Source organism: Neomonachus schauinslandi, chromosome 3 (assembly GCF_002201575.2).
Source record: "Neomonachus schauinslandi chromosome 3, ASM220157v2, whole genome shotgun sequence".
Taxonomy (NCBI): Eukaryota; Metazoa; Chordata; class Mammalia; order Carnivora; family Phocidae; genus Neomonachus; species Neomonachus schauinslandi.
The window spans coordinates 52,699,097-52,715,352 of NC_058405.1; the positions used below are offsets into that span (position 1 = coordinate 52,699,097).

General features: G+C 40.1%; 1 protein-coding gene across 1 annotated transcript in view; it reads left to right on the top strand.

Annotated features, from left to right (window-relative positions):
- Positions 1–696: 696 nt before the first annotated feature.
- AKAP11 (A-kinase anchoring protein 11) overlaps positions 697–16,256 on the top strand; it is a 48,557-nt gene continuing 32,997 nt past the window's right edge. Inside the window, exons 1-2 of the mRNA XM_021697878.2 lie at positions 697–758; positions 14,655–14,764. Coding sequence (XP_021553553.1) covers positions 14,705–14,764 — 60 coding nt within the window. The 5' untranslated portion in view covers positions 697–758; positions 14,655–14,704. The remainder of the gene's footprint in view (positions 759–14,654; positions 14,765–16,256) is intronic.

The following is a 16,256-nucleotide window of genomic DNA, read 5'->3' on the forward strand; positions in this document are numbered from 1 at the left end:
GGTGCGCTGTGAGTGGTCCTCTCTAGAGATGCTGGGGAGAAGGGGCGGAGCCACCCCAAAGGATGAGCCTGACTTAGGCCGTCAGATCTGCTGGGGCTGCCGCTTTGGGAAGAGCCCTGGCAATCGGAAGACAGCAAAGCTAGCCTGTGGCGAAGAAGAAGCCCAGCTGACTCCAGGAGGTAAGACCAAGGGGTTGAAAGAAAGGAGGAAGGACCTGAAACCAAACCTGCAGAGCCAGCCAACGCTTGGGTATTTTGCCAGAGGAAAGGGTTAAACCGTTTCCAAGGTAACGGATCAGGAAGCGCGCAAGACGTTCGCCGCAGGTTCGTAGGTCACCCAGGAGTTTAAAGCTCCCACGGCTGAGAGGATTCTGGCCAATAGAGAGGCCGCCTGCACGTCACGTGATGCGCGGGGCCGATCCGCTAGCTGCCCCAGAGCACGTGGGAAGGTTTTTCCTGCTCCCTCTTTCATTTTTTAAAAGCCCACCCACTTTTGCGCGGGCTTAGTCACAGAGTTCTTCTCGCGAGAGGCGCCGCACCCTCTCGCGAGAGTGAGTGGGAGGCGTGGGGACTAGGTGGTGGTGCGGACTGGAACTGCGGCGGCGGAAGGCGGGGGTGGGGAGGGTGGGGGCGGGCCGCGGGGAGGGGGGGGGGCGGGGGGCCGGTGCGGGAGGGGGTGCCCGCCTGCTCGGCGGCTCGCGCGACTGGTCGTTGCGGGCCGGTGACATGCCTGTGAGCTGCGGACGCTGCGGCCCCCAGGTGAGGCGGGTGCGGATCCGCCCGCAACATAAGCCGCGCGTTGGCCGGGGTGGCGGCGTGGTACGGGGCCGCGGTGGATGGAGCGGCCGGGCTCGGGCGCCCCAGCCTCTCCGCCGGCCCGCAGTCCCTGCTCTGATTTCGGGGCTGCCCAGAGCTGCGCCCTGGCACGGCGGTGGGAGGAGGGCGGGAGGAGCTGGGCTGTGGAAGGAAGCCCGCGGCACCGGGCTTGGGGGGAGGGGGTGTCCTCGGGCTCGAGACGGGTCTCCTGGGGTCCAGAGTGTAGCGGCCGAGTTGCAGCCCCTTTGAATGACAAGCTCAGTTTCCATCCCCAGGATGGTCTTCAGAGCCGGATCTCTTCGGTGCGTAGGGTGCGTGTGCTTAGTTTGTGTTCGTGGTGCGCGCACAGGAGCTTATGCAGGAGGAGGAGGACGTTGCACTTTGTCCCCGAGCAGCATCCTTCACTGTCAGAACCCCAGAGCCATGGAACCAGGCGCAACCCAAATCTTGTGGCAGAAACGGAAGGCGTCAAGCAGCTCCTGGGAGCGTTGGTGTTTGGATTTGCTGTCAAATTTTCTCTGAGGCTGTTTGTTGTTAATGGTTTAAATGCTGGCCATCCATATCCTGAATGGATTTTTATTATACCAGGCACCTACTCTGCTTTACACGAAAATATGTGGATGTGACCAAAGTATTCAAAACGTTGGTAAAATGGCAGTGGCAGTAGAATCTAAACCACGACAGTGATATAGCTTGGTAGCAATTCTGCTTTCCCTCTCCTCTAAAATCTTATTAAACTGGAGGTGGTTTAGGCTTAAGATGTTAAGGAAATTTCAGGCTGAGAAGTAATAGCTGACACACATAGCTAATGGTTTTAGTGCAAATCAGAGTTAAAAATTCTGGTTCTCTTTTCCGCTTCGTAATTATTCAGTCCGTTGCAAAACATGTAAGCTTTCCTTAGCTTCTCCCCACCATATTAGGGATATTATAGTTATATTGATTGATACTGATTTTGATATGTCTGGAAATAGAAAATTTAGAGTACTCAAAATATAAGGTACTCAGTAATGCAACGATGGTTTTAATGTCTTGTTTATGATTTTAGAGTAATTGGCAGCACAGTTCCCAGAATGATTAGTGTCAGTTAAAATAGTGCATTTTAATGAATCTTTTTAAACTTTTTAAAGTAATACCGTGGTTTTTCTTACTTTCTTATGTTCCTTCTGGCAAAACTACCCAGGGTTGACAGTGAATTTCATTGTTAGTTGTGGCTGTGACTAACAGAGCAGTTTATGAGAGATTAAAGAATTTAAGGCAGTCAGAACAAATGGGTTCCCAGGCTGAACTGGTAACTAGTGATTAGTGAATGTACCCAGATAACTGCACTATTGCTAAAGGCCTAGAGGTATACTCCTAGGCTAGTGACATTTCTTAGTTGTTGAGGATAGGGGACTTGCTGAAGACCCTGAAATCACAGAAGAGAGTTTCTTTAGCTTCTAAATTCCTGGGATAAATCTAGAATCTAAAGAAATCCTTTACCTTTAGAGGCTGGAAGGAGGATAGTACATTTAATTTTTTTTTTTTAAATTCCAGGAACTTACTGTCTGGAAAAAGAAATCAAATCAGGTGACACATTATAGGTCATTTTTAGGGCAAATTTCCACTTATAAGTGGGCAGTGGAGTTCTGTTGCATACTTGAAGAAAATGTGAAAAACTTAGGAAATGTCTTTTTGAGAATGGGCAAAAGAGACTGGTCTAGATTTAAAAAGTTCCCTCCCATTCCATCTTGGCAAACTGATTTTCAGGGACAGAAAAACAGAATTTTTTACTAGTCTTTATAACCTTTTGGTACGGGTTTCAAGCTTTTAGCATGTAGATATTTGTTGTTTTGTCTCGCCTTTGAAAAGTAATTGAAGGGGGGGGGCGCCTGGCTGGCTCAGTTGGTGGAGCATGTGACTCTTGATTTCGGGCTTGTAAGTTTGAGCCCCACGTTGGGTGTAGAGATTCCTTAAAAATAAAATCTTTAAGCAAAAAGAAAAGTAATGAAGTAGTTTTGGGTAGGATAATTATTTAGGCAAGCCGAATGTGTTCTTTTTCTGTCAGGTGGCCTGGATTTTAGTAATAAAGTCAACCACTTGGAACGAGGATGGGACAAGTCAGGAAAAGATCTACACTTAGTTTGGGCTTGACTGAAGGGTGTATCAACTGGTAAGTTAGGGAAAGGAAAGAAAAATACTATATTAGTTTTGAAACAGACCAAAAATATCCAGATGTCTTCATTCTGCCACTCGTCTTTGCATATAAAAGTTCATTTTATTGTTAAATACTTACTAGAGTAAAGGTGTTTGAAGTGTATAGAGACTGAATAGGTTAAAAGGTGAAAAGTTAACATTTTTTGATTAATCTGAGAATGTTTCATGAGAAAAAAATAAATGGCGTGGTCGTCTGGAATAGATTGGATGTAACTTGAATGAAAATGAGGCAAAATAGAGATTTTGGGCTTTGGAGTCAGTCAGATCTATTACTTAATACAGGTGAGCCTCCATTTCCTCATCCCTGATGGCGAAGAGTCAAAATACCTCAAAGTTATTTTGAAGCACATAGTAAGTATCAGTGTTTATCCTTTGACCTCTTTTAATGGCTTGAGGATTATTTGGCTGTAAGAGTCAAAAACCCCCTTGAATGAACTTAGTTAAAAAAGGCATTTGTCATAACAGTTGGAGGACTGCCTCTGAAGCCCATTGCGTGAAGTCCAGCTCAGGATCGTGGGAACTAGAAAATCTTCAGGCAGTTAGGTACTCTTCCAGTTTTTCTCTGGGAACACATGGTCTTGTCTCTGCTACTCTGGACTCGATCTGTTCCAATTTCTTTTAAATTGGCTCTCTTTAAAGCTCTTGGTTTCTGCTTCCCTCTGACTTTGGTTAGCATGAAACCTTGGTTTGCTGTGGTGCCAACTCACTTTGCTTTTGCAGCATGGTTCTCAGCAAGTGTCTCCATATCTTCATTCTGAATTTCTGGGAAGATAGTCCTGTGGGCCAGGTATCTACTTGTCGTCCCTTTGGCTGAGGAAAGGGGAAGATGGGAATGGGAAAATGGATGGGAAGGAGATTAGGTATGTCTAAGTTTGTACTTTTTTTTTTTTTTTTAAGATTGTAAAAAAATGTATTTATTTGAGAGAGAAAGAGTGAGCCAGAGAACGCCAGTGGGGGGTGGGGAGCAGGGGCAGAGGGAGAAGCCGACTCCCCTCTGAGCAGGGATCCCAGGATCATGACCTGAGCTGAAGGCAGACGCTTGACCGACTGAGCCACCCAGGCGCCCCCAGTTTGTACTGTTTTAGACTGGGCACTGCAAGTTTCTAATAAAGAGGGGGCGGACAGGGAGGAAATGATGGGTACCTCTGGTGTAGTTTAACATCCTGCCGTTTGAGTTTCCCCCCCAGTATTACACTGAACTTGCTCTCAGTAATGGTCTCCTTCAGGACAGAGTCTTCGAGGTTTGTAAGTTAAGGCGAATTACGTAAGCGTTTTGTGCCTCAGTCTCTTTTTGTGTAAGATGGGTATAGTAACACCAACTTCTCTTGTGAGAAGTGTGAATTCTGTTCAACAGCCATTAAGCAGCACCCGACTGACACAGTGTAAGGATGTGGTATCATCACTTTCGGCTGCGTACTGCGATCGAGGCTCCTGTGGCATTCAGCGATGAAAGAATATCATTTCTGCCCTCAGGAGTTTAGAAGTTTAATACCATTCCAGACATAAAATTATTTCTTGACTCCAGTGACACTAAATTTTTCAAATCTCTACTCTTGCTTTTCCAACTGCCCCGTATTTGTGGTATTTGTTTACCTGCCCAGCAAACCTTTACCATGGTTGTCCCCTTAGATTCTTTCTTGATCTAGGAAGTCTCTAGGATCAGCTTTCAAGTTCTGTATGTATAGATGGTTCCTAGAATAACAACTCTAGCTCTCACCACCCCAACTAATGTATGTATTTTAGGTGCCTTTTGGATATTATATTGATAGAACACTGTCTTCCAGTTACCCTGTAATTGGCAAAGGCTCCACTTTTCTTCCTGCTCCCCAAGCTTGAAATCTTAAAATTATCTTTCACACTCTTCTTTCTTTTTTATGCCTTAGATATCCTGTCAGTTAATAGGTTTTGCACAGGCTTTTAGGATGCCTCGTATGTACCAAGCACTGGGCCATCGGCAAAGCAGATCCATTCACTCATTCCTGCTACTGGCGGATTAGGGTAGCGCCTTATTACTATTTGCAAGAGCTAATTAAATGTCTTTTCAGCAGTATATTCTTTGAGTCATGGTGTTGTAGATGTCACTGATGAATGTTTTCCTGGGTTAAAATTCTGAACATATTTTTTGTTAAAATAATCTTGTAGATGGGGGTTATGTAGAAGATTAAGAATATTACTTAAACTTCTAAGCCATGTATTGAAAGCACAGCCTGAAGATTTTAGGTTTGTTTGTTTTTTTTTTTTTAAGCTGTGTTTATTGTTGGTATACAGGAAACTAGAGAAGCAAGGATCTTAATAGATAATCACAGGTCATACACAAATTGGGTCTTTTTTTATGGTTAATTATTGTTTTGAAAGAGAAAACAAAGTAATAACTGATAGCTGTGGTATTTTTAGGTTTTATGTCAAACAGCAAGTCTTCTTAAGGAAGAAGCAAATATTTGAAGTCCTGCTATATCAATTCCTGCTCTATCAGATACTGTTTCTACATATGTAATTGCATTCTTATAGCAATCCTGTGAAGATGAGCCTTAGCTTCCTGATTTTGCAGAAAAGGGAGATAGCATCACCTTTATGCCACTGTTTGCCTATTAGGTATTATTCTGTTTTGTTTTTAATGGTTGCTCTAGGGTTTACAAGACAACTTTAACTTATCAATATCATTTTTTTGTATACTGTAGGAACAGCATTTTTTTTTAACTCCAGCCTACCACACTGTGTTGGTTTTATTTTGTCATGCCTTTTACTTGTGTATGTTGTAAACCCCATTATATGTTGTTATTACTTTTAGTTTAAATAGTTATTTTTTAAAGGGATTAAACAAGGAGAAAATATCTGTATAAAATATCTTTTGTATTACCCTCATATTTACCCTTTTAAGCATTCTAAATTCCTTGTTTAGATTCAAACTTCCATCTGGTATTGTTTTTCTCTTGCCTATTATTCTAGTGATGGTTGGCTCGTGATGAATTCTCACAGCTTTTTTAGTTCAAATAAACTTATTTTGCCTTAATTTTTGAAAGATATTTTCATTGGGTATGGATATCTCAGTTGACACTTTTTAAGAAAAAATATTTACTTATTTGAGAGAGAGAGAGAAAGAGAACATGTGCACGAGCGTGGGGAGGGATGGAGGGAAAGGGGGAGAGAGAGAGCCTCAAGCAGACTCCCTCCTGAGCACAGGAACCCACGAGGGGCTCTATCCCGGGACCCTGAGATGAAATCTAACCCATGACCTGAGTCGAAATCAAGAGCTGGACCACCTGAACTGAGCCACCCAGGCACCCCATCAGTTGACACTTTTTTGAGATGTTGCTCAATTATCTTATTTATGGGCCAGCATAGTTTCTGCCAGGAAGTCTGCTGTCTTTCTTTGTTCCTCTGTATGTAATGTATACTTTTCTTTCTTGCTTAAGATTTTTCTGTCACTAGTTTTCAGAAACTGCGTTATGATGTACTTGGTGTGGTTTTCTTTTTGTTTATTTTTCTTAGGGTTTGTTGATCTCCCTTGCATCTGTCAGTTTGCGGTTTTCATCAACTTTTGGAAATTCTGAGCCATTTTGTTTTCATATAGTGTTCCTCTCCCCCACATTCTTGGGGAGTCCCAATTACCTTTCACAGTGAATCACTGATGCTGCTTTGTTGTGGGTTTCTTCTCTCTGTGCTTCATTCTGGATAGCTTCTATTGCTATGTCTTTAAAGTTCATATTCTCTTGTAGTTCTCTAATCTGCTGTTGATTGTACCCAGTATGTATTTTAATTTAGATTTATTTTTATCTCTAGAAGTTTGGTTTGGATCTCTTATATTTTCTGTTTCTCTCCTTAGGACCATGTTTTCCTCTCCCTTCTTGAGTATATGGAACATTTGTAATACAATTTTAACATCTTTTCTGTTCATTCCATCATCTTTGTCATTTCTGGATCTGCACTTAATGACTTTTTTCTTCCTGGTTATGGGTCATATTTTTCTCCTCCACTGGTAATTTTTGACTGTGTGCTAGCCATTGAGTTTTCTGCTGTTGCTTGCTTGATTTTGTTGTATTTTTTTTTTTAAGAGTGTTGGATTTAGTTGGGGTTCACAGGTTATTTGGAACCTGTTGGATTGTTTTGAAGCTTGCTTTTAAGCTTTGTTAGGGTGACTACAGAACAGCCTCTGGTGTAGTGCTGACTTAGTCCCCCAACTTAGATGATTTCCTTCTAAGGAGGCCATCCTTTGCCTAACATATTACAAGGTTTTTCCCACTCTGGTTGGTGGGAGTGCAAATTATTCCAAGCCCTGTCTGGCTCTAGGTATTGTTTGGCTTGCTGCTCTTTGGTAGGTAATTATTTCCCCAATCTCTGATACTCGGCACAGATCAGTATTCGACCAAAGACCCTGAAAGAACCCATCGGCAACTCTCTGATGCTTTCAGTCTTTGTGAGCTCTCTCTCCAGTGCGCTGCCCTGCAAATTCTAGCCACCTTGACCTTCCCAGACTCTCATCTCTGTCTCTGCAACTTGATGAGACCGCCATACTGCTTGGCTTTCTTTTGTCCATGCTGTGACCTGGAAATAGCTGGCAGCTAGTGTTTCCCTTCTTTTAGCGGTCATAGGCCTGGATTACCTGTTGTCTAATATCTGAAAACTGATGTTTCATATATTTTGCCCTGCTTTGTTGTATTTATATTTAACAGAATATTAATTTTTTTTAAAGATTTCACTTATTTATTTGAGAGAGAGCATGAGAGTGGGGGCGGGTCAGAGGGAGAAGCAGACTCCCCGCTGAGCAGGGAGCCCAATGTGGGACTCGATCCTGGGACTCCAGGATCATGACCTGAGCCAAAGGCACTCGCCCAACCAACTGAGCCACCCAGGTGCCCCAGAATACTAATTTTTAATGCTTGGCCATTTGGAATTTGGCCAGCATGTTTTTGGAGCATTTATTATAAATATCAAATATTATAGAATTAGAAATTATTGGAAACTTTTATATTTTCACAAATAATTCATTAAATGTAGAAGTACCTGTGTAAACATTTAAAGGTATACTTTCCTTTTTAAAGACTTTTTATTTATTAATTCAGTAGATGTTTGAATGCCTTCCGTGTTAGAATACAAATACAATAAAACATTTTTGTCCTCAAGGAATTCACAAAAGGAAGGAAGAATGCAAACAACGGCACCAAAAGAATAAAGGACAAACCACTTTGGGAACATAAAGGATGTGGCTACTGTTTGAGCAAAGAGGGATAGATGAGATGAGCCAGGTCTTCCTCAAGGAGGGAGGTCCTTGAACTGATACATGAAGAGTAAGTAGCAGGTCAGCTGATGGAAGAGAGGGTAGATTGGCGGGAAGTTGAGGAGGGAGCCAGGTCAGGATTGGGGATTGACTAGATGTGGTAATCTGTAGGGATTGAGGGAAAAGCCAGTTTCCAGGTTGGCCTGCTGGCTTAGTTGGTTTACTGGCTCTTACTGATGGAATACAGAAGAAGATTGTTTAGAGAGAACGTTTTATTCAATTTTTTGGACATTCTGATTTTGGAGTAACTGGGATATTTAGTCAGAAGTATCTAATAGAAAATTGGACCAGGGAACTGAAACTCAAGTGCAGGAACTGAACTGGAGATAGACATTAGGGAGTTATTTGCACAGTTAAAACCAAAGGTAGAGATTAACTGTCCTTGGAAAACTAGGTAGAATGAGTACCACAAAGGACAAGGATGGAGGTTAGAAATGTTAGCAATTGAGGGCGCCTGGGTGGCTCAGTTGGTTAAGCGACTGCCTTCGGCTCAGGTCATGATCCTGGAGTCCCTGGATCGAGTCCCGCATCGGGCTCCCTGCTCGTCAGGGAGTCTGCTTCTCCCTCTGACCCTCCCCCCTCTCATGTGCTTGCTCTCTCTCATTCTCTCTCTCTCAAACAAATAAATAAAAATCTTTAAAAAAAAAAAAAAGAAATGTTAGCATTTGAGTAACAAGTTGTGAAAAAATTTAGGGAAACAGACTAATGTAGTGGCTAGAGAGACGAAGTGTCTCTCAATCAGAAATTACAGAGGGTACTCGTTAAAGATGGAGATTTCAGGGTTCTATGTAGACCTGAATCTGGATCTTTGGAGGTGAGGGGGTGTTAAAAATAAGGTGATCCACATGTGTACTGAAGTTTGAGAACCAGTGCCATAGGAAGAGGGTCAAGATAGGATAAGAGTGTTGGTAGAAGACAAGGAGCGTGTTTCAGAGACTCCTTGGCTTGGTTAACTCATGCTATAAAAAGGTCAGGAAATAGATGATGTCAACTTGAAAATTTCTTAGGCCAGAGGAGAGGAAGAAAGACTTGGAAGTATTTGTTTTCTGATTATGAAAGAACTTAGGCACGTCCAGAAAAATAAAACTCATATAATTGCATCTACCCAGGTAAAAAACAATGTTTATACCCATTTAGTAGATGTTCTTTTTTACATTGTGTATATAAATACACATGTGCAGTCATACAGATTTTACACAAAAACGGGATACTGTGAGCATGTGGAAACTTGTCTTCTTTTACTTAACAACGTATCATCTTCCCATATTATAGTTATATGACATTTCATAACATTAAAAAAAGTCCAAGCTGTCATGAATGACCACTGTAATAAGTTTAGTCTGTATCCACTCTAGTTATCTCCTAGACATGTGCAAATATACACACACAGTTGCATGTATATGTAATTATTTTTTAACGAGAAGTAGGGAGCACATACTGTTTACACTGTTCTGCAACTTGCTTTTTACCTTAATATTTTATGGACTTGCTGTCACATCAGTGTGTATTGATCTAACTCCAACAGCTGGTAATAATCAGTCATACAAATGTAGTATAATTTGATGGACTTCTACATTATTTTTAGTTTTTTGTTTTGTTTTAGTGAACATTTTTTCACATATATCTTCATGAATTTTGTGCAAGTATATATATGCAGGATAAATTTTAAGAAAGGAAATCACAGGATCCAAGATAAGTGTAATTTATTCACTTATGTCCCATATGTCTGTTTTCTATACTCTCTATAATTGTTTCTCTAATGCTTTCATCTGTTTTTATTCTGTGATATTTCTTAAGACTTCGTTGGCATTCTAGTACTTTTAGCAATATCCATTCTGCTTTTTGGTTGCTTCTAAGGGGATTTCATTTATTTCATGGTATTTTTATTTTTTAATTTATTATTTATTTGTTTAGTTTTAAGGATTTTATTTCTTTATTTGAGAGAGAGAGTGTGTTGCACACACAAGCACGGGAAGGGGCAGAGGGAGAGGGACAAGCAGACTCCCCGCTGAGCAGGAGCTCAACATGGGGCTCGATCCCAGGACCCTGAGATCATGACCTGAGCCGAAGTCAGATGCTTAACTGACCGAGCCACCCAAATGCCCCTGTTTCATGGTGGTGGTTTTATATGCAGTGTTTTTACTGAGCTCTAGCAGCTTTCTTTTCAGTTGTTTGCCTTGTCTATCTGTAGTTCCTGTCTCTGATCTGCTTTCAAACAAATGATCTAGATTCACTTTAATTTCTTTGTAGAGAAACACACTTCGTTATTCCCTACTTAGGACTCTTGTTAATTTACCTATAATAGGGCACAAATCAAAAAAGCATTCAGTGGAAAGTTTATTAACATAACACAGAGGTGTTTAGAGGAAAATACTGCAGTTTTGCCCCTCTTGTGAAATCTATTTAAAACTACATTCTCTCGGGGCACCTGGGTGGCTCAGTTGGTTAAGCGTCTGCCTTCGGCTCAGGTCATGATCCCAGGGTCCTGGAATCGAGCCCCACATCGGGCTCCCTGCTCTGCGGGAAGCCTGCTTCTCCCTCTCCCACTCCCCCGGCTTGTGTTCCGAACCTCTCTCGCTGTCTCTCTCTCTGTCTGTCAAAAAATAAATAAAAAATCTTAAAAAAAAAAAAAAGAAAGAAAAACATCTTCTAAAAAACCAAAACAAAACAAAACTACATTCTCTCTAATTATATAAGATGCTGAAGAAACCCTGCTCTGTTGCTCTTTCTCCCCCATTTGTCTTTGCTTCATTTCCAAAGATCTGCTTTACCAGAAGTATGAGTCACCATCTCGTGTTGGATTCACTTGAATGGACTGTCGCAAAGATTATTCTCTGATAGGTTTTTCCCTTTGTGAGATAGTATTTTACTTATGTGTTAAGTTAAACACAAAGGGATGGAGTAGGGCTCAGAAAATGAGTGAAGATATGGAACTAAATATAGTTTCTTTTTTATTAATACAAATTCTGAGGGACCGTTCTGAAAATAGATAATACGAGTTTTGGGTGGCATGATTATATTTGTCTGGATTTTTCTTTCTTTCTTTAGTATATTTATTTATTTTTATTTTATGTTCTTAGTGTTCCTTCATAGGTCTGTTGAATGTTGGGTTCCATTTTGCTTTAGTACTCAACTGTGAAGAGAGTGTTCTCTCTAGGTCTGCTATTCAGGAGTATTGTATTGCTATTCAGAGCACTGGGGTAATTAGAGGTGTCCAATGCAGGCAGGATGTTGTCTCAGCACCCTGGCTGCCTGCAAACTCCTTGTCACTGTCTCTTGTGCCTCAGGGGCATGGCTTGTCACAGCACCTTCTGGTGAGCGGCTCATCTAGATAATTGGTCACCTTCTCTTCTGAGTTAGTGTGTCATCTTTCCTCCTGTTGACTTCAGTTAGCAGCTGCAAAGGTGATTGCTGTTTCCCATCTCTTTCCCCCATTTCGCCCTTTTAGGAGTCCGAGAAAGGGACGATGCTTTGTGTGCTGCTTCTCTGTCCTTCAGTGTCGTTTTGAATGTGCATCATGGGGGACTGCATCTGGGTTATTCAGTCACTCTCCCGTTTCTGGCATCTAGAGGGCTTATTGTTTCTAATATAAAGTGTGATGAACTGCTTTTCAAACCTTTACACGCTCCAGAGGGGTGGTTAAGAGCCTGGGTGCTAGAGTTTGGTTTAGATTTGAATCTCAGCTCTACTGCTTACTGTGTGGGCCGGGGCGAATTGCCTAACTTCCCCTTTCCTCAGTTTGTCTCACTGTAAAACTGGAGTACTACTCTCCCAGTCCTAAGGATTTCATGAGATGTTCACGTAAATCCCTTAGCAAAGTACTTGGGGTTTTATGAGCTCTCATTTGGACCCTCGTTGCTTCGGGATCATTGCTTTCTTTGATGAATTCCCAGAAGGAGAATTATTGTATTAAAGCATAGGAATATTTTCAAAGTTTTGATCTGTATTACATGGCTGCCCACATGAAAGGTGCCAATTGACTCAGGTGCCGAGTTTGAGAATTTTGCTTTTCTGGAACCCTTATGTTGGCCTTTGTATTTTATAGGCTTTATGTAACGTTTAAGACAAGTCCCTTTGCCTCTGAGGGTTTCTGGCAGTTGAAGAGAACTCTGTGGGGAAAAGGAGAATGAGTTGGCTGGGTAATACAAAAAGATTATTGTCTTACTTTGGCCACATAAACTTTTATATTTACACCCTGTTTTGAGAATTTGGCCCCCTTGATCATTTTGGTCCGTAAGTAAAAATTTTAGTTTTTCTTTTACCTATGATGTATAGTTTCCAAAGTATCTTTTTTTTTTTCTATTATGTTATGTTAATCACTATACGTTACATCATTAGTTTTTGATGTAGTGTTCCATGGTTCACTGTTTACGTATAACACCCTGTGCTCCATTCAATGCGTGCCCTCTTTAATACCTATCACCAGGCTAACCCATCCCCCCACCCCCTCCCCTCTAGAACCCTCAGTTTGTTTCTCAGAGTCCATAGTCTCTCATGGTTCGTCTCCCCCTCCGATTTCCCCCCCTTCATTCTTCCCCTCCTGCTATCTTCTTTTTTTTTTTTTTAACATATAATGTATTATTTGTTTCAGAGGTACAGGTCTGTGATTCAACAGTCTTACGCAATTCACAGGGCTCACCATAGCACATACCCTCCCCAACGTCTATAACCCAGCCACCCCATCCCTCCCACCCCCCACCACTCCAGTAACCCTCAGTTTGTTTCCTGAGATTAAGAATTCCTTATATCAGTGAGGTCATGTGATACATGTCTTTCTCTGATTGACTTACTTCGCATTTCCAAAGTATCTCCTATAAATTATTTTCCATTTGGTTCTTACGATAAACTTCTTCAGAAAGTAAGTTGATATATACATTGAGGAAACAGATCCAGAGATACTGCAATTTACCTAGAGGAAACAAAGCTAATGAGAGGTAGAATAGGGACACAAATGGTACTCTTCTGAGTCCTGGTATATTGTTCTTTATCTTGGGCTTTTGGGACCTCCCTTGCCTTTCTCAAAATCCTGCTTCAATTCTAGTCATTAATCAAATTTTATTGTTAAGGAGACCAGTAGGATTAATTCTAGTTCAGAATAGAATATCATCATAATTCTTTGTTAAAAATTAGAATCTGGAAATCTCTAGAGGGAGGTGCATATGTGTGCGTGCATGCATACACACTTTGGTTTTCTCTCTACGGTGAAAGAATATAAAATTAGAACTCCACCAACATTTAATTTGTTTGCCGTTCTGATGGAAAGTAGGTTCACGCTTGGTTTTTGCATATATGTCTCTTCATAGTGTAAATATATATTAATCAGATGTTTTAAAAACCTCAACTAAGTTATTCTTGGTAAGGACAGTTTGATTGAAACTGTTTCTTAAATTTTATTCATTCAAATTTTTAAATTATTTAGTGATTTAGAATTTAGTTCCTCTTCTCATTCTTTATTGTAATGAAATACTTTCCTTCCAAGTCTCTGAACCCCAGAGGGCTGTATTGCTTTGTTCTCCCTGTATGCATAGCGTGAGCACAAGTAGATTTTAAATGGACAAGGTACTGTGATTAGGTGTGAATATTGAGTACTTAATGCCCAAGTTGATTTAAGCTTTCAGAGGTACTTTCTTAAAACATTGATAAAAAGTTAAGTTCTTAGTTTTAGAGTTTCTTCCAAGGTCTCTGTGTGTATGTGTGTGTGTGTGCATGTGTGTGCATGTGTGTGCATGCCTGTGTTTTAAGTACTCTTAATCATTTAACTTGGATGTTTTTTGAACTCTGCTCATTGGTGTGCTGTTAAGATTCCTAAATAAGGAGTTTGTTACTGTTTATGGGATTTTATTTGATATATACAGGTTCATAGTCTCATTTGTATATTATCAAATATTTCTGCCCAAGAAATAAGGAGTAGAGCATTCACACACTCACAGTTGCTGTAGGGTTCGAGTGACTTTTGGGAGGCAAGAAGGCTGGGATTCTTTTGTGATACTATTTTAGATTTTAAAAGGTTTTCCAAACATTTCTTTCTTTTTTTTTTTTTTTTTTGTTAAAGCAAAGTTAAAGTTTATTGAGCTATAGTACAAAGCTCCCGAAGAGGGAGGGGACTTGAGAGGGTTACCCACCAAACATTTCTTATTAAGACTTTCAAATACTTTCTTATTTGTAAAAAGCAAAGCAAAACAAAACACAAAGGCAGTGAGATTGAATAGATAAGGGCAGACTACTTAAAATAATTTTTTATGTCTTAGAATTTTAATGTTTTTATTTTTTTTTAAATGACTGAATTTAAAGAAGTTATTTTAGTACAGAATGCTTGCCTCAATCACTAAAATCAGTAAATTAGTTGTTTTCTTTTAATATGTTTTCCTTAGGTGTTTTATGGATTAATTCTTCATTGATTACATACAACAGCAATATAGTTATGGCGACCTTCCAGACTTTGAGAAACAGTCACATGAAGACTAGAGCATCTGTCAGAAAAGTAAGTTCACAGTATTAGATTCCTTTTAGTGATAGTTGTAATAAAAATGTGGATCATTTTTTTAAATCTTGTTATGCAGCTGATATGATATTTTTGTTTTTAAATGAATCTCAATATTGTAATTAATAATATTGAAATCTTGCAAAGATTGGCATGTATGAAAATAGTGATAAGAAGTCATGAAGTCAGTCAACCTTATTTCCCAAAGATCACAATGCCTCTCCGTTTCTTCTCAGCAGATAGTTTTCTATCTTCTGTCTTCTCAAGATTTTCCGTCTTTTAACAATATAAGCATCAGGTATAAATTTTCTTATGTACCTTTACCTTTGCCCTCAAATATTACCATTTACTCATTTACTCATTCAGCAAATATAAATTTGAGTGTTTATTGTATGCCAGGTCCTGTGCTAGGTACTAGATAATCAGTAGTGAGCAAATTAAATACGATTCCTGACCCTCTTTCTAGTCTGAGGGAGAACCCTCTCTCTTCCACTTAAGACAGTTTGGTTACCCTTCCATTTCTTGACATTTTTTTCCCTAACATTTTATTATGAAAAATTTTAGGCATACAGAAGAGTTAAAACCATAGCACACCTAAATATAAACTTGCATACCAACCATCCATATTCAACAGTTATTAATACAGCAACCCTTGAACAACATGGGGGTTAGGGGTGCCAACCCCCTGTGCAGTCCAAGATCCATGTGTAAGTTTTGGCTCCCCAAAAACTTTACCACTAATAGCTTACAGTTGACCGGAAGCCTTACCAATAATTTAAACAGCCAATTGACACATATTTTGTGTGTTATATGTATGATATTCTGTATTCTTAACAATAAATTCTAGAGAAAAGGAAATGTTATTAAGAAATCATAAGGAAAATACATTCACAGCAGTGAACAGTGTTCATTTAAAAAAATCCACCCGTGAAATTCAAACCTGTGTCGTTCAGAGGTCAACTGTACTTTGTTTTATTTGCTCTGTGTGTGCATGTGCGCACGCATACGTGTTTACTTTCTGGCAGAACTACTTGAAAGTTACAGTCTTAATGTCTCTTCACTCCTGAATCGTGCTTCTCCCAGGGATTATCGTATCCTCCCACATAACAATTATGCAGTTATCACATAATAATATTGGATTCAGTCTAGACTCCTAGGCCTTGAGTTACATTTGATGCTTATGACTTATTTATGTTACTTTTGGTCTGAGAGTTTCTCCTCTTTTATTTATTTATTTATATATATATAGATTGAGTTCTTATAGGCCAGTTTCTTATACAATGTCCCATATACTAGATCTGTGGTATTTAACTTATTCCTCTCTCTTCTACATTTCATAGACTCTAGAAGTTTGGTGTCAAAGCTTGATTAATTCAGGTTAAACATTTTTGGCAAGACTACCTCATTAGGATGATGTGAGGACAGAATTTCAGGTTCTCATGTGATCAGTGATGCAAGAATTGCTCAGTTGATGAAGGTAGTAATGCTGCCA